Raw genomic sequence first — 27,988 nt, forward strand, 5'->3', positions numbered from 1 at the left:
CAGGTTTTATACGGAATTTATTTCAATATTTTAATTTCATTTAGAACTAATTTTACAACATATTGGACAGCCCGCTGTGTGTGTGTCACAGGCTAATAAATACCCCGATACAAGTCTAAAAGTGTTTCTGCCAGTACTCAGCCCCCCCCCCCTAAACCCTGTGTGTCTGACAAATGATATGATGATGTAATGATAAGATGATGTAATGATGTAATGATATAGTTAGCCGCCCCCTCAGAAGATATTTTGAGCTTTCTGGTCAAGGGATCACGTGGACCGGTCCGTAGCCAGGGATTGTGGGTAGACAGATCTGTAGCTCGGTCTGGGTAATGTAGTCCGTTTATCACTGGAGCTGGGAACTCTGGGTAATGTAGTCCATAGGCTCCTGCTCAAAAAGTGTTTGTTCAGTTTCAGGTTCACCTTTTTGTTGCTGCTTGGCAAAAACTGTCTCTTGCAACAGAGGATTGTGGGGTTTGTAGTCCAAAGAGAAGGAGACCATTGGGGTTGTAGTCCAGGCAGAGGGGGGGAGGGTAGTGGTGCGTTCCGAGGGGGATTTTGGGTATCGTAGTTTAGTGCTTGATAGTTTAAGCCCTGAATAGACTGTGTTTGAGCCCCATAGTTTTATTTACAGTCACACAAGTCTTTATGTACACTACACACACACACACACGCACACACACACACGCACACACACACGCACACACACACATACGCACGCACACACACACACACACACGCACACACACGCACACACACACGCACACACACACATACGCACGCACACACACACACACACACACACGCACGCACACACACACACACACACACACACACGCACGCACGCACGCGCGCGCACGCACGCACGCGCGCTCACGCCACTTTCACGTCACATAAATAAATAGATAAATCATTAAATAAATAGGATATTATAAATACTTCATTACCAACTGAACCGATTCATTATCGAATGATAATACAGAATCAATCAAGTAATTGACCATGTGTCTCCCTCCATATTGTCCTCTGACACAGACAGACAGGTACAGAGGCAGACAGGTGGAGAGACAGACAGGTGCCCTCTCCTTCAAGAAGCTACAGCATCCATCCAATCAATGGTCGCCATCTCATTGAAAGAAAAGAAAACTGTAAGAAGACAAATGCCTGCTCTCCATCAGTGGACACCACCGAGAGCATCGGGAGGAGGAGCGTGAGGAAGAAGAGAAGAAGCATGATGAAGAGCATGTGGAGTTAAGGGGAGGAGCATGAGCAGGATGTTTCGACGGCGCCAATCGCTGTCCAATCACAGTCTGTCCCGAGCAGGAACCCAGATGTACGGACCACTCTGCTCCTCGATGACGGCTTTGACCAGGTGGTACACCTCCTCGAAGCTGTCGCCGTGCACGATGGCTACACACACACACACACACACACACACACACACACAGTTAGCCTCACTCTGAACCCATAACGTTCATCTGTAATGTTAAATGAAGATTTGTTTTTACCTGAGAAACACTCAAGGAAGTCTTGTTCCAGTTTCATGGCTCGATCCAGAGCTTTCCTCGCCTGATCCTCTGAGAGACGCTTGTTTAGATCCCTGCACACACACACACACACACACACACACAGATGGTGTTGCTAATATAGCAAATCATTGTCTCTCCCAGTGAAACAGCGTTGAGAGCATGTTGACCTCCCTGTTGACTTCACTGACTTACAGAATGTTCTCCAGGGATCGAGGGCGGATGAAGATGGCGATGGGTTGGAGCTGAGCCGCCTGCAGCCTCCTCACGGCGTTGGCCGACACGTCCAGGATGCAGTGTTTCCCCTGGTGACACAAAGCACCACATCATCAGCTCGACGCAGGGTTCACCTTAATTTACATTACAGGTCATTTAGCGGACGCTTTTATCCAAAATTCCATTGCATTTTGAACCCATGACTTTTTACATTTTTGCCCGGGGAGCCATTAGGTGTCTTGCTCAAGGACACTTCAACATGGGGCATGGAGCAGCCGGGACTTGTCTCACCTGCTCGGCCACCTGTCGAACGCTCTGCACCGACGTCCCGTACAGGTGGTTGTTGTACTGCCCCGCCTCGATGAAGCGGTGGGACTGGATGTCCCGCTCCATCTGTTCCCGTGACGACACAAAGTGATAGTCCCGCCCATCCGCCTCGTAGTCCCTCCGTGGGCGGGTGGTGTCTGCGGACAGAGGACGCGACATCACTTCCCGTTCGTCTGTGTGGCGCGTCTCGTTTCAACAACACTTACGGGGGACGCAGGAGCCAAACTTGTCTGGGAACTCTGAGAGCAGGTCGTCGTTGACTCGGTCTTTGGTCGGACCCAGAATGATGACAGGACGAGCGTAGTCCACTACGGAGACAGAGAGACAAATGCTCAACACCTGGAGGACACACAGAGACCCCAACAGACACCTGGTGGACACACAGAGACACCTGAGAGACATAAAGCACAGAGGAAGAACACAGTCTGTGGCGTTGTCCTGATCATCACACTGGTGTGCTAAGCAGGACGGATATGGATCTCCGGGAGGTCTGTCCTCTATGCGGCTCTCTTTATGGTCGTATTCAAGACGGACTCCATACCCCTCTCTAAAGCTGAGCTCCTGACTGTCTCTCCACGACGGACTAACCCAATCTCTTTTTCAGTCCCAGATCCCCAGAGTTTGTGACCATAGATGAGGGTCGGAAGGTAAACCACACGGTAAATTAAGAACTTTGCCCTCCGGCTCAGCTCTCTTGCCAAGATAGTACAGCGCAGCACCAGTTTCTGCCTGTCGATGTCCTAATCCATCCTTCACGTACTCCTGAACAAGACCCCGAGACCTCCTTGGGATGTCCATCCTCACCGTGAGAGAGCACTCCACTGGTTTCCAGCAGAGCACCATGGCCTCAGATTTGGAGGTGTTGTGATCTCTTTTTATCTATTAGTGACTTTGTGTCTTGTTGTGTCTTTTTGTGGTTACTTTGTGTCTCTTTGTGTCTTTGTAGCTGTATTGCTTCTCTGATAGTTTTAACTTTTCACTTTGTGTAAAGATCAAAGGTCAGAGGCGACACTGACCTTCGATCTGAGTGATGAGCTCGTAGCTGTGAACGAAGCCTTCTCTTCCGTTGCTCTTCATCCTCGACCACTCTTTCCTCTCCACCCTGAAACATATGATCACCGAGGGTCACCGAGGGTCACCGGTGGCCCGTCATCGAGCAGCCGTCACCGATGGCAGAGCGGGTTCTACGGACCTGTGCTTGGAGGGGATAAAGCCCAGCTCCTCCAGCTCCCCCTGCTGGTTCACCCGTCGGGCCTGCCACCACTCGTCATCGCTGCTGTCCATCACGTGGAGAACCTCCCCAAAGTTAAAGTCCAGAGCCTGGGACAGAACGCCGCAGTCCCACTGCTTGTCGTAGTCAAAAAGCGCCCTGAAACCAAGACGCAGCTCAGTCAGAATCAGGTCCTGTTTCTTCTAGCTCACCTGGTCCTGGTTCATCCTACTGGACCGGACCAGGTGACCCATCTCACCTGAGGTAGAAGCTGCGGTTGGTCCTTAGACTCCCGGAGGAGCTGTTCATCATCTGCTCTCTCAGGTCGTGGATCTTTGCTTCGAAGCGACTGTACTCTGCAAAAAGAAAAAGAGTAAAAGGTACTACTGTTATTGTATTACTAGCAGGAGTTAATACCACTGTATGTACTAATACCACTAGCTTGAAGTAGTAATACCACTTGCATCATGGAGCAGTAGTATGAGATGGTAATAATATTAGTGTCATGTAGTAATACTACTAACATGGGGTAGTAATACCACTAGCATGATGTATTAATACCATGAGTATGATGTAGTACTACTAGCGTGATATATTAATACCATTAGTATGATGTAGTAATACCACTACTATGATGTAGTATTACCCCCAGTAAGAAGAGGTAATACTTCTAGCATTAGGTAGTAATACTACTTGTAGGATTTAGTAGAATCATAACATGATGTAGTAATACAAATAGCGTACTGTATCAATACCATTAGTATGATGTAGTAGTACTACTAGTAAAGTAACACTAGTATTACCTTCAGGTCTATACTGGGCTACGATGGTGACGGTCTGACCGGCGTTCTTCAGAGCTGCTGCAGCTTGTTCATGAGTCGCATACCTGAGATCCACACCGTTCACCTGGGAACACACAAAGCGCACACCCACCGAGACAAACACACACGCACAGGGAGACACACACAGTCATTGATATATCTACACCTCCAAAGAAGGACCTGGTCTCTGCACTCACACTGAGGATCTGGTCTCCCTTTCGGAGCTCTCCACTCAGGTCTGCTGGTCCTCCTGCCAGGATGAAGGAGATGAAGATCCCCTCTCCATCCTCCCCCCCCACGATATTGAACCCCAGACCTGTGGATCCCCGTTGGACGCAGACCCGGCGGGGCTCCCGAGAATAGTCATCGTCTCCCATCATGCCTCTGGGTATGGGTGAGTATCGCCTTGGTGAGGGAGGAGGGAGGACTTGGGGGTAGTCGCACATGTAGTCCGGCTCCATGTAGGCTGAAATGAAGCGGGTGACATGTAAGTCCTGCTGGACCCCCTTAGTGGCCTCATCCAGGTCTTCACACCAGATTCAGTGCACCGGACTAGCCGGGACAGAACAAACAATGGGCCACTAGACCACTACGGACCACCCAGCCAGGCAAGCCGGACCCAGTGCTAGAGGGCCCGGCTGATATCCTAGGTAATGCGATCTGTGCAGCCTAAGCCTTAGCGTAGCATATCTTAGATTAGCATAGCGCCGACCAAATGAAACTCCATTGGTAAAACTGTGGTTTCACACACGACCATTAAACAGGAAGTGTACGTACAGCTGGTGAGGTCGGGGGGGCTGTATCGATCGCTCTGGTGGATGTACTGCGAGTTGGGCGTGGCCACCTTCAGGTAGACCACCTCCCCCGTGTTCTTCAGGGCAACCACGGCATCTTCGTGCAGGACGTCCTCCAGGGAGACGTGGTTCACCTTTTGAGGTCAAAGGTCAGATCATACAAGGATTCATGAGGACTCATGAGGACTTTTGAGTGATATTGAGGACTAATGAGGTATCGCGAGAACTTGTGAGGGCGATTTTATTCTTACCGCTAGTATCTTGTCTCCTATCTGTAGCCGTCCGTCGCGGTGCGCCGCTCCGCCCTCAATGATCTTGGTGACGTAGATGCTGTTGTCTCCAGGAACGTGTTGGTTTCCTGCTCCACCCGCAATACTGAAGCCCAGACCTTCACCAGAATGGGACACAAAGACCCGAGGAGTCACGCGAGGACGGTTCTTACTAAACCAGAAGCAGACGAGACTCAAAGGGCCTCATCTCCTTTCCTACCTTTGGGCCCTTTCATCAGTTTGATCTGTGTGACACGTTCGCTGGGTGGGCGTCGCCGCAGGACGTACAGTCTGACGACAGGTCCCGCCTCCTTCAGCGCCTCAACGGCAATGGAGTGAGTGACCTCACGCACGTCCACATCGTTAACGAACACAATGCTGTCGTTCACCCTGGAGACAAAGACGAAGGGCAGCGATGTGAGTTCTACAGAAGAACATAACAGGAGGTTAGAGCAACGTCAAAGGACTGTTAAAGCGTTCAGACCGGGTTAAGGGTTAGAACCAAGGTTATGTTAGAACGGGTAGAGATGTGAGAACAACAGCGGAACCTTAAAGGATTGTCAGAGGAACAACAGACGAACCGTAGAGGGTTCTAAGCGGGTATAACCAATTCTAAGGTAGAACCAGGCTTATGTTTGAGGTGGCAGGCGTGGTTTGGCTCGGCTGCAGAGGGGACAGAGAGGGGGAGTGGCTCAGGGAACAGTGCCAGGTGGAAGCTTGGCCTCAGCTGCAGTCAAGTCAGCAGCAGGTGGGCCTGTTGCTGGACTCCCTGAGACAGGCTGGGCTCACCACCAACCCGGGGAAGTGTGCAGTTGGACGGATGGAGGTATGGTATTTGGGGTACCACTTGGGGGGCAGCCAGATGCGCCCTCAGGTGGGCAAGACGACAGCTATCGTGGCATGCCCCCGGCCCAAGACGAAAAAGTGAGGCGATTTTTGGGGCTGGCGGGGTATTACAGGTGGACCTCACGTCAGATCCGGTTCAGTGGTCGGAGCAGCAGCAGCAGCAGTTGGCGTTTGAGAAGGTAAAACACTCTATGTGCGGAACCACTCCTCCACACTCCTAACTTTTCTCCCCCCCCTTTACTCTGCAGACCAACGCATCGGACAGGGGGCTGGGGACCATTTTGTCCCTGGAGGTGGGGGTGGTTGACCGCCCCGTGTTGTACATCAGCCGGAAGCTGTCCCGAAAGGGAGGCCAGGTACAGCACGGTGGAGAAGGAGTGCCTGACCATCCGGTGGGTGGTCAACTCCCTGCTCTACTACCTCCTGGGACGCTCATTCACCCTCTGTTCAGACCACGCACAGTTCCAATGGCTCCACCGCACGAAAGATGCCAACGCCCGGATCACTCGGTGGTATCTGGGGTTACAGCCCTTTGATTTCAAGGTGGTCCATAGGCCGGGGGCGCAAACGGCTGTGGCTGATTTCCTCTCCCACTCTCAGGAAGGGGGTTGGGGGGGTAGTAGGTTAGAGCAGATGCCCCCCCCCCCCCTGACGGGCGGTGGGCAGTGGCCATCCGGCGAGATCAGAGAGAAAGCAGTCCAGATCTGGACACCGGGAGCACAATCACTGCTGCAACATTGAAAAATCCTGGCCCAGGGTAGAACCAGGTCCTGGTCTAGGTGCTGCCGCTGGTACCTGAGGCGTCCATCCTGAGCAGCTGCTCCTCCCGGGATGATCTTAGTGATGAAGATGGATGGGTCGTCTCCGATGTGAGGATTATCAGTTCCTCCTGCGATGCTGAAGCCCAGACCGGAGTTACCCTGGAGGTACACACATCAACTCATTAACACACATAATACACACGCTAACACACACTAACACAGGTGTGTTACAGGTTATTGTTTGTTTTGTGTAAACATCTTATATTAACACAGATAACATGGTAGCATTTAAAGTGAAACAAAATGTTACATGAAGTTCAACACAAACTGCCGGAACATGAACACGTCATGATGTGTTTGCTGCGTAATTAATGAACAATGGATAATCAAATCAATAACTTAATGACAAGAGCAAACTCACATAATAAGTCATATAATAAAAACAACAGACAAATTAACAGCTACTGCAGATTTAAGAAACACATTTAAAGCAGTTCACTGTTTAAGTTTATCCTGAAGTAAATACTGAGATCTGCTAGCTAGTTTTCTTTTGGACAGAAGGTGCACGTTATTGCAAACGTACTCATGAGGCCACCTCGGTCCTGCTGGCACGTCAAAGAATACGGCCAACATGTGAAACTAAAGATCTGATTGATTGAAGACTATGATAAACAACAACATGGTCCCCACGGACTTTAATTCTTTAACATCCTGTGCCGATGTGAAGGTTTCGGGACAGAGGATGTCGTATGTGTACAGACTGTAAAGCCCTCTGAGGCAAATCTGTAATTTGCGATATTGGGCTCTACAAAATAAAATGAATTGAATTGAATTAATTAGGGTGTACTTAGAGGACCGCCGGTCTCTCTTACATAGAGACACAGGGGCTGAATCTGATTGGATAAAAACTTTCGGTAAAGCAAGCTGAACAGGAAACAGCAGAGGAAGACAGGAGTTGTGCAATGAGAAAACTGTTATAATACACGTGGTGTAATTATAAAAATAAAAAAATGATGAATTAGCTTTGTGATTGTTTTTAGGCCAGTACAGAAGGCCAACACTGGTGTATAGTATATAGCAAGGTGCCCAATAGCCAGTCCATCGTGAAGGCAGTACCAGTAGATTGCGTGCCATCGATAAAAGAATGCCGACCAAAACTAATGCTAATGCTAATTAGCGATCCTTGCTTACTAACGGAGGCATTTAATTTCATTCCAAAGCAACCCAGGCTGACGCCAATAAGGTAATGACTAAAAATGTGCGGGATGCTTGTGGCGGCTCCATCCTTCTGAAAGATGAGAGGCTCCTTCTTTTCTTCATATCGACTCGGGCGTTCAGCCCGCCGGGCGGTCCTCGGGCGGAGGGGGGATCCCCACGGCCTGCTTAGCTGAAAAGTAGCTTGCGAGCCGGAAAAGTGTGGGCACCCCTGGTATATAGTGTGTGTGTGTGTGTGTGTAAATGTACGTATAGTGCATGGAGTTTGTTTGTTTAAAGTGACAGTGCATGTTTGTGTATCATATATAGTGTGTGTGTGTTACGTGTCTCACCCTCTCCAGAGTGATCTCTTCATACTCCAGTTCTCCTTCTGATCCGTTCATCTGTGAAAACAGAAAAAGATTTTAATCACATGCAGCATCGCTTTCTCTCTGCCGACTGCTCGTCTCCACGGCAACGCCATGGTAACTGCTGTCGAGCCCTCAGGGGGGCGGTTACCAGGCAACTACTACTGTAGCTATGGCGACCACCCATCCCTCCTTCTCTCTGTCACATTTTGTCTTCCACAACATGATTATTACATCACGTCCGAGTGTTTTACAACAGAAACACTGACACAAGCTGGAGGTCACTGGATCACAGGTCGTGTCGGGACGGCAAAAGGTTATTGAAGCGCTGCTGAAGGAAAACCAACTCAACATGAGACACATTTGATGAATCTCTGGCTTGTCACTGGCCAACACGTTAATGTTCCTCAGAGTTTCACCTTTCTATGAATCAACTCCTTCACCAGGTTTGAAAAATAACAACTACAACAACATCCTGTCTTCAGTTCAACGTCTGCAAGTGAAGATGTTAAAGGTTACATCAACTACAGGGAGTTCATGAACCAACACGTCTCTCTGTCCGTCTCTCTGTCCTGAAGGGCTGCACAGCTGTCGTCACTACACCACTTGCTGTGTTTGTCTCTAGAGCTTCAGTTACATAACAGAGAGAGAAAGAGGCAGTTACAGTTCACAGGGAAGCTCTTCACTTCCCATGACAGCTCTCTGTCTTTGTCTCTGTCTCTCTGAGACATGAGTCTGGATCACCAAGAACAGTCTAGTAGCTTATTAAAATCAGCTCATGAAAGACGAACGAAGCCTAATTAAAGTAAATGAATACAAGAATGAAGCACGGTGCTACGCTCACCTGAAGCTAACAGTCGCGTTGCTAAGTAGCGTTAGCCAGGTCCGGGATGTGAGCACCATGAGAACCATGAGACAGATAAAACCAGACGCGGTCCAATGGGAGAAAGAAACAGCACAGTCGGTTCCTCTACAGGCCCCTCCCCCCCGGTCCAATCAGAGCCATTACGGTCAATGAAAGAGGTCCTACCATCATCCTCTGCCTGTGTCTCTTTGCTCGCCTCACGTTGTTGATGAATCGTCTTCCCATCTTCTTAGCGTACCACACAGACACAAACATCCCTCCCTGTCTCACTCACTCTCCCTGTCTCTCTCTCTTCAGGAGGACGGCGTTACATAAAGATGATGGAGTGACGGATGAATAATTAACAAGCCAACAGAAAAGAGGGGGGGGATCTCTCAGCAGAAAAAGAAACTCGTTAGGTGTCGTCTCCTGGACCCGTCAACGAAGCGTCCCACATGACTGACAGCTTGGCACATCACTCATTCCTCCCTCATTCACCCAGAGAGACAGGGGGACAGAGAGAGAGAAAGAGAGAGGTGACAAACCAGAAGAACCTTTTGTGAGATGAAGAGGAATGAAGAACGATCGAATTCCAACGAGAAGAGAACACAGAAAGAGAAAGAGGCTGTTTCTGGCTCTCTGTCATCCTCCTCTTCCTCCTCTTCCTCTCTCTGCTCGACGCTCCACTGCACAGCCTCAGAGGGTCTATGTCTCTCTACCACACTCTCTCTCTCTCTCTCTCTCTGAAGGAATCCCATCCCCTTTGTGACGTCATTATTCCGCCTGCCCAGCGAGGGGAGGTTAGAGAGAGAGAGAGAGAGAGAGAGACAGGTGACGAGAGAGAGAGAGAGAGAGAGAGACAGGTGACGAGAGAGAGAGAGAGAGAGAGAGAGAGATTTCAAAGGGTCTTTTATTACATCATTTCGGTTAAAATTAAACGGTTACATATAAACGGTCAATGAGGATCTACAACAAGCCTAAATCATGTGAAGAGAACAACATAAATCACAGATGGATGACCAGAGCGTTCTCGCTGACTGAACACAGGAGGTTCTCCAGACCCCAAATGGTAACAAAGAGTTCGGTGTTGTTGGTCAGTTTGTAGTAGCCAAACTCCACCCTGAGCCGAGCGGCCAGCAGCCCTGTCAGCATCAGATTTGCGTCCTCCGACCCTCCACCACGCACACGGTTCTGTCTCGTTTTCCAAATGGCCAGTTTGGACATTCCTGAAAGGAAGTTTAGCAGAGTGTGAACGTTCTTCTTGCGAGCAGAATATTTTGGTCCGTAAATAAATAGAGGTAGAGAGAATTGTTCCCCTAAGCCCCGAAACCATGCCTGTAAACGTTTGAATAGTCCCTTCAGTCTGGAGCACTCAGCAAACAGGTGGTAGACGGTTTCTGGCAGAGGACAGAAAGGACACCTGTCCCCCCCTCCCGGGTCCAGGTGTACCAGATATTTGTTGGTAGCTATGGCTCCATGCACAACCCTCCACTGGAGGTCCCCTGTCCGTTTGTCCACAGGAGGCTTGTACAGAGACCGCCAGCAGCCCCCCGGGGAGCACTTCCTGCCAAAAAAGTCGACCCACCTTGAGACCTTCACCCCCGTTAGAGAGCGCAAGTTTGAGACCTTCACGGAGACCTGGTATACTGCCTTTCTCCCCAGAGACTCAAAGTCACCCAGTCGTGGTGTCTTCAGGGACAGCAGGGTATCCTCACCTGCTGTCCACTGTCCTGCAGCCGCAGAGACATCAAGGGGGGGGAAGGCGTACTCACACCCACCGTCCCATTGGTCAGAGAGTGATCGGTCTTTTACAAATGACCTGAAACCTTCTGGCAGGGAAGCACAGACCTCCTCCACCAGCCTGAGCAGGAGCCTGTTGGAACGGATGTGGGTCAGCTCTGCCAGGTGAGGGATGGAGATCTTCACCAAGTGACCCAGTTTCACACAGCCGGCCTCTCTCAGTCGGGTTCTTAAGCTGACAGATGTCAGGGCTTGGGATGTGATGAGCTTGCCCCCAAGCAGCGGCTCCTCAAAAAGCCACATCCCTGGTGTTGTCTCACCACTCCGCTTGTGAGTGAGAACCTGCCACGCCTGGAGGACGGACTCGTAGAACACTGTCAGACCAGTTATATCTACTAGCTGGGGCTCAAGCAGGAAAAGATGCTTATCATACCCCATGCGTCCAGCCCTCCTTAGTAGTACACATGCAGCATCAGTCCATGGCAGGCCGGAACTGTAGAGCAGTCTCTGGGCGGTCAGTAGTCTAAAAGCTGTCACCCGTGAGGCGATGTCCACCAGGCCTTGACCCCCCTCCTGGATCGGTAAATACAGCACAGCAGCTTTCAACCAGTGAAGGCCTGACCAGAAGAAGTCCACAACGGTCCTCTGGATCTCAGCAATCAGGTCCCGGGGTGGAGTTAGAGCCGCCAGCCTGTGCCAAAGGGCCGAGGCGACCAGGTTGTTGACAACAAGGACCCTCCCCCTGTAGGACAGCCGAGGCAGCAGCCACCTCCACCTCGACAGTCTAGCGCGCACTCTGTCCAAAGCCCCTTCCCAGTTCTGTTTCTGAAACTCCTCAGTTCCTAGAAAAACACCCAAAACCTTTAACCCCTGCCTACCCCATCTGAGGTTGCCCGGTAGTTTTGGTGCTTCTCCATTGGCCCATTGACCAACCTGCAAGGCCTCACTCTTCCCCCAGTTCACTTTGGCTGAAGAAGCCCTCTCGTAAGTGTTAATACAGCTGCTTAGGAGCAGGATATCCCTCTGATCCTTCACAAACACGTTTACGTCATCAGCATATGCTGACACCATCAGGGGGGGGCGCTGAGGCAGTCCAGGCAACACGACTCCAGACAGACGGGATCTTAAAGTGTTGAGGAGTGGTTCAATGGCTATGGAGTACAGCTGCCCAGAGATGGGACATCCCTGTCTGATGCCTCTCTCGACCTGAACTGGACCGCTCAGCGCGCCCCCCGCCTTCACCAGACAAGTGGCTTTTTTGTACATCGCACCCAACAGTGACATAAACCCTTCACCAAAAGCTCTTAAAGTGGAAAAAAGAAAATCATGGTCCACCCTGTCAAAGGCCTTCTCCTGATCTAGGGCAATGACACCAAAATCAATATTACACAGTTTACCAATGTCCAACAGGTCCCTCATAAGAAATATATTGTCCATTATGGATCTGTCTGGCACGCAGTAGGACTGGTCTCTGTGAATAATACAGGCGAGACATTTTTTAAGCCGGTTGGCGAGCACCTTAGAGAAAAGTTTGTAGTCCGTGCACAACAACGCCACCGGTCTCCAGTTCTTCAACAAGGACAGATCTCCCTTCTTAGGTAGCAGGGAGAGTACTGCGTTTCGGCACGATGTTGGTAGCAGGCCTGTCTGCGAGCTCTCCTGCAGCACCTGCCACAGGTCGGCTCCCAAACAGTCCCAGAAGTGTTTATAAAAGTCTGCAGGCAGTCCGTCGAGTCCAGGGGCCTTACCAGCAGCCATCTGACCCGCCGCAACAGTCAGCTCCACCAGGGAGATGTCAGCATCTAGGAAGGCCTTGTCTTCTGGGCCCAACTGTGGGAGACCTTGAAGCAGTTCTGCAGCACTCTCGCAGTGGTCGGCCTCTTTCCTGTAGAGGGCGCTGTAGAAGGCGACGGCGTGCTGCCTCATCTCAGTCGGATCAGCTGTCATCTTGCCGTCAGGGAGGCGGAAACACACACTTTGTTTGGCCCGAGAGACAGACCGCTCCAGGTTAAAGAAAAAGGATGTAGGAGCATCCATGTCCCTCACACTTATAAACCTTGATCTGACTAGAGCACCTTTAGCCTGTTCCTTTAGGAAGGACCCCAGTCTGTCTTTTTTCTGCTGAAGCTTGTGGGCATCTGTGCTAGTGTGGGGGAAAAAGCTGTGCTCCATGTCCCTGATCTCCTTCTCTAAACACTCAGTGACTTTCTTGACTTTGTAGGTGGAGCCGCTAGTGTACTGCTGCACAAAGACTCGAATGTGGGCCTTTCCCACATCCCACCACAGACTAAGTGACTGAAATTCGCTCTTCCTCTTCCCCCAGATCCCCCAGAAAATCTTAAATTTCTCACAGAAGTCCCTGTCCTGCAACAGCTTCACATTAAAGTGCCAGTAGGAGTTGGATTTTTTGGTTGGTGAGATATGGAAGTCTAGGGTGACCAGGTGATGGTCTGTGAAACCCACTGGGAGAATGTGGCAGTTTAATAGGCAATTACCATAACTGGAGGACACGTAAACCCTGTCCAGCCTGGCTGCTCTGATGTTCCCCTCCAACATTTTCACCCACGTGTACTGCCTCGCCCGAGGATGTTTGACCCTCCATGCATCCTCCACACCTGCCTCAGCAATCACCCGGGACAGAGTGGCAGATGACTGATGGTGAGGCTCCTCCCCTGTCCTGTCTAAAAAAAAGTTAACAGTACAGTTCCAGTCTCCCCCCATCACTATACACTCGTCTTGGTCGTAGTGCAGCAGGGCATCCCTTAATTTGAGGAAGAGGTCTGTTCTAAGAGGGCCTTGATTCGGGGCATATATGTTAATGAACACAAAAATGATGCCAGCTATGGATGCTTTGACCACTAGTGCCCTGCCCGCCTCCACTTCTGTAGAGGAGAGGATGCTAACGTCCAGCCCAGGTGAGACGAGGACGGCCACACCTGCAGACAGGTTGGTCCCATGAGACAGGACATACTGCCCCCCCCACCACAGACCCCAGTCCACCTCGTTGTGAGGGTCGCTGTGGGTCTCCTGCAGAAAGACAATGTCTAACCTCTTTTGTTTGATTATTTCTGCAGTGACCGCTCTCTTCTGGCGGTCCCTCCCACCATTTATGTTTAAAGAGCCCAAAATCACCTTGTGCATTAGAAAGAGAAAAGAAGCAGTGACGCAGACAAAAACAGGAAACTGTAACACAAAAAAGGAGTGCAGCACATTCATCCCAAAATCAATCACTGGTCCTCAGCCTCTTGGAACCCTTCACTCCGTCTCTCTCCATTATCTTCCTGAGAATAGTTACATGCTTCTTCAGTCTGAAGCGCTTTTTCTTATCCAGAGAGTTATTATCATAAACTTTCTGCAAAAGCACAGCAGTTCTGATGAATTTAGCACCGTCTGGGAAATAATCTAAAACCTTGATGGACTTCCCAAACGTGTCATCCAGGAAGCTGTTTATCTCTTCCAAAGAGTACACGTCTCCATCTGCAGACATGGAGCCCGAGTCAGAGAGGTTATCTGATTCACTGTCGCAGTCCATCGCCTCCTCCTCTTTCTCGGGCGGTGCCCCTCCACCCATTCCACCTGGGGGGTCAGCGCTGCTGCCTACTTCACCTGCTCTGTTACAGTGTGCAACACCTTCAGTCTCTGCCCCCTCTTCCCCCACACAGTTCTTTTCCTCAGCCTTTTTCCCATCATCCTTTTTTCCTTCTTTCTGCTCCCACCTATTGTTTGTTTTCTGAGACTCTTCCTTTCCCTCCTCACTGGTCTTGTCCTCAGCTCCAAGTCTCATCTCCACTCCTGTCCTGTCATCTTCACTCGTTGTTTTGGCCTCTTGATTCTCATCCTCTTCTGCTCCTCTGCCTTCCTCTCTGCACTTTGTGCTTATTCCCTCTGCCACACCTCTCCCCTCCTCCCCTGTCCTTTCCACTTCAACGTTCAGCTCCTCTGCTCTTGTATTTTCTATCTCCCTTTCCCCGTTTTTCACTCCCTCCCTAACTTCCGTCCCGTCTTCCGCTCCTGTTTCCTCTGCTCCTTCCTTCTCCTCCACCCCCCTCCTTTCTGCTGTATTAATACCGGTAGTTGGGCTCTGATCCCTCTCGTGTGAGCCCACCTGTCTGCCGTGACTCACCTCCACTCCTGTCTCAGCCGGCGGCGCATCGCCTCCCGCTGGCTCGTCATCCATCGGCGCCCCGGCGCCACCGAGCCCTTCTGCCGGTGCGGGCTCCGATTCTGCGCGCTCTTCGGCGGGCTTGTGAGGACAAGCGTCACGCTTGTGCCCCATTCCCCCGCACAGAAAACACTTAATGCTACCCGTATTTGCGTAGATCATATAGTGACCCTCGCCGTGCTTCACTCTGAAGGACACCTCTAGCGTCTGTGAAGGACATGTGAGGAACATGGACACTTGTCTCCTGAAGGATTGGACATGTTTAAGTTTATCGCTCTTGCAGCCCAGTCCCACGGACCGGAAACCACTCGCAAGTTTTCCGAAGCGCAGTAGCTCGCGCTCCAGCACCTGGTTGGGTATGAAGGGGGGGACACCTGACAAGGTAACCCGCGTAGAGGGCACCGCGAGCGGTGACACCTGCAGGTACACCCCGTCTACGGTTACGCCGCTTGCCACTAGCTCCGCCACCAGCCGCTCCTCCTTCAGGAACACCAGCAACCCCCGGTTCATGCGGGAGGCGTGGGACAGGTTAGCGTGCCCCACGCACTCCCCGATGGCCAGCAAGACAGCTTCTACCGGGACGCCGGGGTCGGGCTGGACCCGAACCCCATGCCTCAGAGACGGCGTCTCGGAGGACGCCATTCCCGACACGAGGCACGGTCCTCCGTCCCCTAATCACCACCAAAACCCCAGAACCACTACAGACTACCGTTACTCACTCACCCTGTGAAAAAAGAGGAAACGTAGAAAGACAGTCCTAGAAAAGTCACCAAACTCTCCACCAAACTCACCAGCTCACCACGCACCCAACCGCCATAGAGAGAGGGAGAGAGAGAGAGAGACAGAGAGAGAGAGACAGGTGACGAGAGAGAGAGAGAGAGAGACAGGTGACGAGAGAGAGAGAGAGAGAGAGAGAGAGAGAGAGAGATGAGACACTAAATTAGTTCTGACAGAAAGAATAATTTTAGCAGACAACACGTTCAGGCTAATGTTGTTGCCATGGTAACTCTCCTTCTGCTCCCCCCTCCCACCATTGTCGTCGCCATGGTGATGGCCGAGCAAAAAAAAAGGATGCATCACATTCAGAGTGGGCACGAGCATCCCACGCTCAGTGTGTGTGTGTGTGTGTGTGTGTGTGTGTGTGTGTGTGTCAGTAATTAACAGAGATGAACTCCCTCTGGCTGTAGAACTGATCACAGCTAAGTGTGAACCGTAATAACAGAGACAGCTGACCTCAGATCACAGATACCAGCAGACTACAAGACCATCAAGGACCTTAAGAAGCCCCTCAACACCCTTCTTAACCTCTCAAAGGCCAATACAAGACCCCCAAGCACATTAGGAACCTCCTCAAGCACCTCCCAAATCTCTACGAGGCCCATACAAAACTCTTGAGTACCTTCGGAACTTCCTCGGGGACCTCCCAAACCTCTCCAAGCCATTGAAGGACGAGTCAAGGCCTGGTATCTCTTTGGTTAGACTGCGCCCTCTGGTGGAGGAACCATCAGACCCTCTTTGATCCTCAGTGGAATAAATAAATCAACTTTGGACCCTGTTGGACTGACGACTGCGCTGTGGGAAGTGAAGTGCAGCCACACTGTGTGTGTCCGTGTCTCTGTGTGCTTGTGTTTGCGTACGGTGAGTGCGGCAGGGTTTGTGTATCCGTCCAGGTGTGCGTGGCTCAGCTCGTTGCTACGTCCGTGGGTCATGTGACCGGAGCTGGGGTCGACAGGTGGAGTCACATCGTCTTGGTAACGATACTTCTGCAGAGACACAGATGACATCAGGTGTTAGCATAAACATTGCTGAGAACACCAGTATGTCCAGAGTTCCTACTATAGTGAAGCCAATATCTCCACAGTTCCCACTATGGGGACACCAGTATGTCCTGTGTTCCCACTATGGGGACACCAGTATGTCCTGTGTCCACGATTGTGTCAACCAGTATGTCCAGTGAGTGTCCAGACAAAGAAAGAGAAGGAAGCTTTCTGAGTAACAGAAAGGTTTTGAGTCCTTGTTGCTCAGATAAACGGATAGAGGAGGAGTAAGTGATTCATAAATAGGGACCCAGACCAGAACAGACCTGGTCCCTGTTGGTCCTGTTACACTTTAGAGATCTCTCCCCCTGACCACTGTGTGGCAGATACTAGTAGCTGCTAACATAGTAGCCTCATTCCGCTCCAACTCCCCAACACCTGGACCGTCTAACCATGTCAGTCCAATGTAATCAGGCTACAGCAGGTTGATCCCCCCCCCACACACACACAGTAAATATACAACCCAACAAGGGATAAAACACCAATAAATATACGACCCAACAAGGGATAAAACACCAATAAATATACGACCCAACCAGAGATAAAACACCAATAAATATACGACCCAACCAGAGATAAAACACCAGTAAATATACCACCCAACCAGAGATAAAACACCAGTAAATATACAACCCAACCAGAGATAAAACACCAGTAAATATACAACCCAATTAGAGATAAAATACCAGTAAATATACAACCCAATTAGAGATAAAATACCAGTAAATATACGACCCAATTAGAGATAAAATACCAGTAAATATACCACCCAATTAGAGATAAAACACCAGTAAATATACCACCCAACCAGAGATAAAACATCAGTAAATATACAACCCAATTAAAGATAAAATACCAGTAAATATACGACCCAATTAGAGATAAAATACCAGTAAATATACGACCCAATTAGAGATAAAATACCAGTAAATATACGACCCAATTAGAGATAAAACACTAGTAAATATACGACCCAACCAGAGATAAAACCCCAGTAAATATACAACCCAATTAGAGATAAAACACCAGTAAATATACCACCCAACCAGAGATAAAACACCAGTAAATATACAACCCAATTAAAGATAAAATACCAGTAAATATACGACCCAATTAGAGATAAAATACCAGTAAATATACGACCCAATTAGAGATAAAATACCAGTAAATATACGACCCAATTAGAGATAAAACACTAGTAAATATACGACCCAACCAGAGATAAAACCCCAGTAAATATACAACCCAATTAGAGATAAAACACCAGTAAATACACAACCCAACCAGAGATTAAACACCAGTAAATACACAACCCAACCAGAGATTAAACACCAGTAAATATACGACCCAATTAGACATAAAACACCAGTAAATACACAACCCAACCAGAGATTAAACCTCAGTAAATATACGACCCAATTAGACATAAAACACCAGTAAATACACAACCCAACCAGAGATTAAACACCAGTAAATATACAACCCAATTAGACATAAAACACCAGTAAATATACGACCCAACCACAGATAAAACACCAGTAAATATACGACCCAATTAGAGATAAAACACCAGTAAATATACGACCCAACCAGAGATAAAATACCAGTAAATATACGACCCAACCAGAGATAAAACACCAGTAAATATACGACCCAACCAGAGATAAAATACCAGTAAATATACGACCCAACCAGAGATAAAACACCAGGCCTAAAGGATCCTCCCCTTTTGTAAGAAATAACAGATTAACTTTTCATGATATCATTTTCAAATGATGGTTTAAACATGAGAGCAAACAAATCTTTCTAAATAATCTTTGCATCGATGGTGTCAAAGTTGTAACTTCTGATAGGAATTTGTGTCCGGTCTTCCTTGCGAGAGGTCCCTCTCTGGTCCATCGTCAAAATAAATAAGAATAAATTGGTAAATTAAAATGAGCTTAATATTTATTATACACAACATCTAAAACAAAACCCGGAGCAGTCACAGTGTGAATCACAAACCAACATATTCAGTTGAATGGAGCCTCAACCTGTTTGAACCCAACAGTCTGGCTACCCCAGTAAAGCTGACCTTACTGTCTAATGCTTCCCCGTTTAGCTCCGTTAGCATAGGAACCACTGGACCACCCTTTACGAAAGGAAAGGATATAATTACCTCCCACAATTCCTTGAGGCGGCAATATTTAAATAGTGACGTATCATTGGTCCGTTCACGAGAAATAACGGTCATGACGTAAAATAACGCAGATCACGTGAGTAACCGTTAGCATAACTCATATGTTGCAGTGTTGTTAATAAAGTTTTCGTTTCAACCTGGTTGTTTGTCGTCTGCACGACTCACACTGTAACAACACACGAGACGCTTCTTTGTAGCCGCTGCAGACTGACGTCAACAACATGCGTCTCCGTCCATCACAACTAGCAGCTCAGTGATTCACTAACCACCGCCTTGGCTTTTCCTAAATCCTCATGACCTCTCCTAACCACCTTTCCTTGACCCCATGACCTTTATATTTTGGAGTAATTCAGCCATTTTGTCCATACTTCATCAAAACCATCCAGCCCCGGGATTGGCTGAGAGGCTCAAGACGTCATCAGCTCAGGCATTGGCTGATCGCAGCCCACATGTCCATACCTCCTCAAACCACACCCCTACTGGATCTCCTGTCTGTCACCAGTCCCTGTACTATTACGCAACCCAAGTGAGGCCCCGCCCCCTGGTCCCCAGCACATACATTGGAAGGCAGTTTAAAGCTATCAGACATGCTTTAAGATTCCGTGCAACAGGATGTTTACGACTGGACATGAATGAGTGACAGAGGAAGAAGAGGATGCAGCCTGTTGAACTTAATTCTAATTTGAACAGATTGTCAACGTTTATTCTTTTTTATTTCAGTTTGGTTTAAATGTGACTGCATCACTTGAGATGTATGAAACCGCATTTCTTTTCACATGTGGTGGACTAAATGTCCAGGCTACACCCTGCTAACAGCTAGCTACAGGCTGGAGCTAGCCTGAGTTAACATACATGTTAATGTGGCAACCCTAACCACATGCACACGCACACGCACACGTGATGAAAAAGAGAGCGAGAGAGCGAGAGAGACCCGGCTATTGAAAGAAAACAGCAAAAAGCAGCAAATATACTGACACGCAAAGCGCTTTGAGTGTTACGTACAAACACAGTGTGTTTACACACTCATTAAACGTGTGTGTGTGTGTGTGTGTGTGTGTGTGTGTGTTTTAGCGGATGCATGCGAGCGGTCTGCTCTTACCTTGGTGGTGACAATGCAGAGGCAGTCCATATCCACACACACACACACATACAAACACACTCACACACCCACACACATATTCACACACACTCACACACTCATGCTTGTTGTCTCTCTCTCTTTGCCCCCCCCCCCCCCCCTCTCTCTCTCTCTCTCTCTCCTCGTCTGTCTGTTCTCTCTCACCCGCGCTTTCCCTCCGTCTAGGAGCACCAGACGAGCGAGACGGGGGGTAGGGGGGGGGACTGGTTGTTCTTTTGGAAGGGTTGGGTGGAGGGGGCAGATGAGGAAGAGGGGGGGGGGCTCCTTCAGTCATCTGGTTGATGAGAGAAAGGAGTGAGGAGAAGGAGGGGTTTGGGCTCCTGTTGCCATGGTGTTATGCTGTTGCTCGGGTAATGCTGCTGCAGCTGTTGCTAGGTAACAGCGATGGGTGTTGCCATGTGCATTACAGAGGGTGTGTGTGTGTGTTGTTACCTGTCCAGGTGTGTGAGCTGGGCTCTTCATCTGGTTCTCACAAACCGCCAACTCGTAGAATTCCTGTATATCTGTACACACACAGAGGCACACGTGTACAAACACACACACACCGACATAATTTAAATATGTTGGTGCACTAAAACAGAGGTCTTCAACAGGGGGTCCGCGAGGTACTGCGGGGGGGGTCGCGAAATTTTTGATTAGTAAAACAATTTTTTTTTTTTTAACCAATTTTTTTTCCACAAATTTAAATGTCTTGAGAATCAGAATTGTATTTATTGTCTTTAAATACACATTAACACAAATCCAACATATTGTAGCAAACGGATAAATTGATGGAGGAGACGTCGTCTTTCAGTCCCACAGCAGCTCTCAAGCTGATACGACATCACAGGCACCAGCCAATCAGATCCGTTCATGCTCACGTCTAAAGAGGGCGGAGCTCAAAAGTAAAAGATGGCGGAACAAACTCCATAGAACAGGGCGTCCATGCTCCATCTCGCCATCAGTTTGAGGGGTGGCAAAAAGACCCCTTCTCTAAAATGAATGGCAATCATGTTAATGAATTAGTAATAGTAGTAATAATGTCAATAATCTTCTTAATATCATCTATTTTTATGATAATACATATGCCCATGTATTTTTAATTTATATCTATTAACTAACTATTATCTGATTGATCCTTTGAAGGAGACCTTCAAATTGAAACAGAACGATATGACCCCTGCGCGTGATGTAATTAAAGGGTTTTAGTTATGTGATGTCACACTCATGACACCATTCACTCTAAATTATCAGAGGGGAGTCATGTGTAGTCGTAACATGTGATCAGAGGGGACTCATGTGTAGTCGTAACATATGATCAGAGGGGACTCATGTGTAGTCGTAACATGTGATCAGAGGGGACTCATGTGTAGTCGGAACATGTGATCAGAGGGGAGTCGTGTGTAGTCGTAACATGTGATCAGAGGGGAGTCATGTGTAGTCGTAACATGTGATCAGAGGGGACTCATGTGTGGTCGTAACATGTCATCAGAGGGGAGTCATGTGTAGTCGTAACATGTGATCAGAGGGGACTCATGTGTAGTCGTAACATGTGATCAGAGGGGACTCATGTGTAGTCGTAACATATGATCAGAGGGGAGTCATGTGTAGTCGTAACATGTGATCAGAGGGGACTCATGTGTAGTCGGAACATGTGATCAGAGGGGAGTCATGTGTAGTCGGAACATGTGATCAGAGGGGAGTCATGTGTAGTCGTAACATGTGATCAGAGGGGACTCATGTGTAGTCGTAACATGTGATCAGAGGGGACTCATGTGTAGTCGTAACATATGATCAGAGGGGACTCATGTGTAGTCGGAACATGTGATCAGAGGGGAGTCATGTGTAGTCGTAACATGTGATCAGAGGGGAGTCATGTGTAGTCGTAACATGTGATCAGAGGGGACTCATGTGTAGTCGTAACATATGATCAGAGGGGACTCATGTGTAGTCGTAACATATGATCAGAGGGGAGTCATGTGTAGTCGTAACATGTGATCAGAGGGGAGTCATGTGTAGTCGTAACATGTGATCAGAGGGGACTCATGTGTAGTCGTAACATGTGATCAGAGGGAAGTTATGTGTAGTCGTAACATGTGATCAGAGGGGAGTCATGTGTAGTCGTAACATGTGATCAGAGGGGACTCATGTGTAGTCGTAACATGTGATCAGAGGGGACTCATGTGTAGTCGTAACATATGATCAGAGGGGAGTCATGTGTAGTCGTAACATGTGATCAGAGGGGACTCATGTGTAGTCGTAACATATGATCAGAGGGGAGTCATGTGTAGTCGTAACATGTGATCAGAGGGGACTCATGTGTAGTCGTAACATATGATCAGAGGGGAGTCATGTGTAGTCGTAACATGTGATCAGAGGGGACTCATGTGTAGTCGGAACATGTGATCAGAGGGGACTCATGTGTAGTCGGAACATGTGATCAGAGGGGAGTCATGTGTAGTCGGAACATGTGATCAGAGGGGAGTCATGTGTAGTCGTAACATGTGATCAGAGGGGACTCATGTGTAGTCGTAACATGTGATCAGAGGGGACTCATGTGTAGTCGTAACATATGATCAGAGGGGAGTCATGTGTAGTCGTAACATGTGATCAGAAGGGACTCATGTGTAGTCGGAACATGTGATCAGAGGGGAGTCATGTGTAGTCGGAACATGTGATCAGAGGGGAGTCATGTGTAGTCGTAACATGTGATCAGAGGGGACTCATGTGTAGTCGTAACATATGATCAGAGGGGACTCATGTGTAGTCGTAACATATGATCAGAGGGGAGTCATGTGTAGTCGTAACATGTGATCAGAGGGGAGTCATGTGTAGTCGTAACATGTGATCAGAGGGGACTCATGTGTAGTCGTAACATGTGATCAGAGGGGAGTCATGTGTAGTCGTAACATGTGATCAGAGGGGACCCATGTGTAGTCGTAACATGTGATCAGAGGGGACTCATGTGTAGTCGTAACATGTGATCAGAGGGGACTCATGTGTAGTCGTAACATATGATCAGAGGGGAGTCATGTGTAGTCGTAACATGTGATCAGAGGGGACTCATGTGTAGTCGTAACATATGATCAGAGGGGAGTCATGTGTAGTCGTAACATGTGATCAGAGGGGACTCATGTGTAGTCGGAACATGTGATCAGAGGGGACTCATGTGTAGTCGTAACATGTGATCAGAGGGAAGTTATGTGTAGTCGTAACATGTGATCAGAGGGGAGTCATGTGTAGTCGTAACATGTGATCAGAGGGGAGTCATGTGTAGTCGTAACATGTGATCAGAGGGGACTCATGTGTAGTCGTAACATGTGATCAGAGGGGAGTCATGTGTAGTCGTAACATGTGATCAGAGGGGAGTCCTGTGTAGTCGTAACATGTGATCAGAGGGAAGTTATGTGTAGTCGTAACATGTGATCAGAGGGGAGTTATGTGTAGTCGTAACATGTGATCAGAGGGGACTCATGTGTAGTCGTAACATGTGATCAGAGGGAAGTTATGTGTAGTCGTAACATGTGATCAGAGGGGACTCATGTGTAGTCGTAACATATGATCAGAGGGGAGTCATGTGTAGTCGTAACATGTGATCAGAGGGGACTCATGTGTAGTCGGAACATGTGATCAGAGGGGAGTCATGTGTAGTCGTAACATGTGATCAGAGGGGAGTCATGTGTAGTCGTAACATGTGATCAGAGGGGACTCATGTGTAGTCGTAACATGTGATCAGAGGGGACTCATGTGTAGTCGTAACATATGATCAGAGGGGAGTCATGTGTAGTCGTAACATGTGATCAGAAGGGACTCATGTGTAGTCGGAACATGTGATCAGAGGGGAGTCATGTGTAGTCGGAACATGTGATCAGAGGGGAGTCATGTGTAGTCGTAACATGTGATCAGAGGGGAGTCATGTGTAGTCGTAACATGTGATCAGAGGGGACTCATGTGTAGTCGTAACATATGATCAGAGGGGACTCATGTGTAGTCGTAACATATGATCAGAGGGGAGTCATGTGTAGTCGTAACATGTGATCAGAGGGGAGTCATGTGTAGTCGTAACATGTGATCAGAGGGGACTCATGTGTAGTCGTAACATGTGATCAGAGGGAAGTTATGTGTAGTCGTAACATGTGATCAGAGGGGAGTCATGTGTAGTCGTAACATGTGATCAGAGGGGACTCATGTGTAGTCGTAACATGTGATCAGAGGGGACTCATGTGTAGTCGTAACATATGATCAGAGGGGAGTCATGTGTAGTCGTAACATGTGATCAGAGGGGACTCATGTGTAGTCGTAACATATGATCAGAGGGGAGTCATGTGTAGTCGTAACATGTGATCAGAGGGGACTCATGTGTAGTCGGAACATGTGATCAGAGGGGAGTCATGTGTAGTCGTAACATGTGATCAGAGGGAAGTTATGTGTAGTCGTAACATGTGATCAGAGGGGAGTCATGTGTAGTCGTAACATGTGATCAGAGGGGAGTCATGTGTAGTCGTAACATGTGATCAGAGGGGACTCATGTGTAGTCGTAACATGTGATCAGAGGGGAGTCATGTGTAGTCGTAACATGTGATCAGAGGGGAGTCCTGTGTAGTCGTAACATGTGATCAGAGGGAAGTTATGTGTAGTCGTAACATGTGATCAGAGGGGAGTTATGTGTAGTCGTAACATGTGATCAGAGGGGACTCATGTGTAGTCGTAACATGTGATCAGAGGGAAGTTATGTGTAGTCGTAACATGTGATCAGAGGGGAGTCATGTGTAGTCGTAACATGTGATCAGAGGGGACTCATGTGTAGTCGTAACATATGATCAGAGGGGACTCATGTGTAGTCGTAACATGTGATCAGAGGGGAGTCATGTGTAGTCGTAACATGTGATCAGAGGGGAGTCATGTGTAGTCGTAACATGTGATCAGAGGGGACTCATGTGTAGTCGTAACATATGATCAGAGGGGACTCATGTGTAGTCGTAACATGTGATCAGAGGGGAGTCATGTGTAGTCGTAACATGTGATCAGAGGGGACTCATGTGTAGTCGTAACATGTGATCAGAGGGGAGTCATGTGTAGTCGTAACATGTGATCGGAGGGGACTCATGTGTAGTCGTAACATGTGATCGGAGGGGACTCATGTGTAGTTGTAACATGTGATCAGAGGGGAGTCATGTGTAGTCGTAACATGTGATGAGAGCGGAGTTATGTGTGGTCGTAACATGTGATCAGAGGGGAGTCATGTGTAGTCGTAACATGTGATCAGAGGGAAGTTATGTGTAGTCGTAACATGTGATCAGAGGGGAGTCATGTGTAGTCGTAACATGTGATCAGAGGGAAGTTATGTGTAGTCGTAACATGTGATCAGAGGGGAGTCATGTGTAGTCGTAACATGTGATCAGAGGGGACTCATGTGTAGTCGTAACATGTCATCAGAGGGGACTCATGTGTAGTCGTAACATGTGATCAGAGGGGAGTTATGTGTAGTCGTAACATGTGATCGGAGGGGACTCATGTGTAGTCGTAACATGTGATCAGAGGGGAGTCATGTGTAGTCGTAACATGTGATCAGAGGGGAGTCATGTGTAGTCGTAACATGTGATGAGAGCGGAGTTATGTGTGGTCGTAACATGTGATGAGAGCGGAGTTATGTGTGGTCGTAACATGTGATCAGAGGGGACTCATGTGTGGTCGTAACATGTGATCAGAGGGGACTCATGTGTGGTCGTAACATGTGTGTGTTACCCAGCAGGGCCTGGAACAGGTCACTTTGGAAGATGTTCAACAGTTTTTCAGCGCGACCTTTGGCCCCTTCAGCCGCTCCGGCCTGACAGGCCTCCATCGCCTGCAGAGCGCGCTCAGTATCTGGGAACGAGAAGCAGCCGAGCTTTACTGGAATTCTACTGTAACACAATAAAGACGTCTAAGCTCAGAGAAACCTCTCCACCTTAAGCTGCAAAGTGTTTTAGACATTAAAACAACGTTTCAACTAGTCCAGCCTGCAGGACTCCAACCAAAAAACTAAATGTGTTTGGTTAAGGGAGATTTATTTATTTATAAATGTCTTATTATCTGTAATCGTTGTTCATTACTGAAAAAGGAAAAATGAAAATCCAGAATGCAGCAGCTCCACCGGTCTTTAACCTTCCTAAGTTCTCCTCCGCTCTCTTCACTGGTACCGGTGGCTCATCCAGTTCTAAACATGGTGCTCATGTACCGTGCTGTGAATGGATGGGGTCCAGCTTACATCCAGGACCTGGTCCAACCCGACACCCCGACCTCTGACCTCTCCGCTCTGCATGTGATAAACTGCTTGTTCCTCCTCACTGAGAGCAGAACACTCGACTAGATCTCCACTATCTGCTGTCCTGCTCCTAAATGGTGGAAGGAGGTCTCTGAAGACATCAGGACCACAGAGAGCCTTCACATCTTCAGACTAAAGACACACCTCTTCAGACTCTACCTCCACTAACACACTAACTAACTGCAGCACTTACATTGGACTTATAACGGTTCTTATCTACAGCAAGTTGTAAATTGGCTTATTAGAGGAAATTGCACTTTCTTGTTTCTTGTTCTTCTCAGTTTGTGTCCTTATGGTTAAATGTTCTTATTGTACGTCGCTTTGGATGAAAGCGTCAGATAAATGACGTGTAAACAAGGGGTCTCAAACACATTTCAGGTCTGGATCAGATGCAGCCTCGACCGAACGCGTGTCAGACCATTGCGTCGACCCTGCAGTGGTCCTGCCAATAATTTGAACAATTTCTGTTATAGGAATTGAATGTATTGTTTTACGTTGTTCATTCTGTACACGTGACATCATCGTCGTCTGTCCATCAGGAGACGGACTCTCCTTTAACGTTTCTTCCCTGTTTTCCACATGGAAGAGTTTTTTCTGTGTCGATGTGAGGGTTTCAAGACAAAGGATGTCACATGTGTACCGACTGTGAAGCCCTCTGAGGCAAATTTGTAATTTGCGATTTTGGGCTATAAAAGTTCAAATGAATTGAATAGAATCTACCTTTGCCTCCCACCTGTCGTGTACCAAACCTCGCATGTCCTCGACTAAAGACTGAAACCCATCTGTGACTTTAACTGCTGTTGTTCTGTTGCTGAGTCGTGCACTTGAGTCCTCCGGTGATCTCCTTGACGTAGAAGTAGGAGCGGTAGCACTAGTAGAAGTTTTAGTTATAGTAGTTATACCTTTGCCACTGTCAAAAGGGTTATCAGGTGCAGTAGAAGTACTACTTGAAGAATACAATAAACCATAGCAATAGTTGCTGTAATCGTGGTAATCTGAGTAGTGGCAGCAGTTGTGCTGGCTTCGTACCTCTAGTAGCAGTGGAAGTAGTGGTAGAGGTGATTGTACCCAATGAAGTAAATCTAAATCTACACGCTGCTGTAGAAGAAAAACCTAGTAAACCTTTGGTAGAAGCAGTAGTGGAGAAGGTGTCAGTGGTAAGTAAGCAGTAAAAGATGTAGTAGTAGTATTATGAGTAGCACAGGGAGCATCACACAGAGAATAATGAACATCACGGATGACCTGATGAAAACAAATACAAGTCACGTCTACACAATAATAAACACACACGTATTTTTGTTAAAGAACGTCTCACCTTCTCTTTTCAGCGGCATGTCGTCTCTGATCCACACAAATCCTCTTTAGGGATTTTACAAACAAACACAATGAATGCTGGGTAATGAAGTCCTAATCCCAGCAGCCCTCTGTGACACAGTTAAACACACACGTGACCACGCCCTCCTGCGGTGGAGATGCTGTCCGTCCAGTTTGATTGA

At 48.2% G+C, this 27,988-nt stretch overlaps 1 protein-coding gene across 10 annotated transcripts; it reads right to left on the bottom strand.

Annotated features, from left to right (window-relative positions):
* dlg4b (discs, large homolog 4b (Drosophila)) lies at window positions 1–27,965 on the bottom strand. Of its 10 annotated transcripts, XM_040179907.2 has the most exons (19): window positions 27,808–27,965; window positions 25,934–26,053; window positions 20,642–20,712; window positions 16,713–16,838; window positions 8,315–8,365; window positions 6,802–6,926; window positions 5,381–5,550; window positions 5,143–5,279; window positions 4,875–5,025; window positions 4,295–4,563; window positions 4,080–4,182; window positions 3,536–3,632; window positions 3,259–3,435; window positions 3,083–3,168; window positions 2,273–2,374; window positions 2,031–2,203; window positions 1,719–1,828; window positions 1,506–1,597; window positions 1–1,407 (listed from the first exon to the last, which is right to left on the bottom strand). In XM_040179907.2, the coding sequence occupies exons 1-19, from the start codon at window positions 27,824–27,826 to the stop codon at window positions 1,301–1,303; spliced, it is 2,286 nt and encodes a 761-aa protein (XP_040035841.1). In that variant the 5' UTR covers window positions 27,827–27,965; the 3' UTR covers window positions 1–1,300. The 10 variants fall into 10 exon arrangements, with proteins under 10 accessions (XP_040035841.1, XP_077962037.1, XP_040035844.1 ...); XM_078105911.1 differs by lacking the exon at window positions 16,713–16,838; XM_040179910.2 differs by lacking the exons at window positions 20,642–20,712; window positions 25,934–26,053; window positions 27,808–27,965 and adding an exon at window positions 20,171–20,483.
* Window positions 27,966–27,988: the final 23 nt, after the last annotated feature.

Source organism: Gasterosteus aculeatus, chromosome 7 (genome assembly GCF_964276395.1).
Source record: "Gasterosteus aculeatus chromosome 7, fGasAcu3.hap1.1, whole genome shotgun sequence".
NCBI classification, from domain to species: Eukaryota; Metazoa; Chordata; class Actinopteri; order Perciformes; family Gasterosteidae; genus Gasterosteus; species Gasterosteus aculeatus.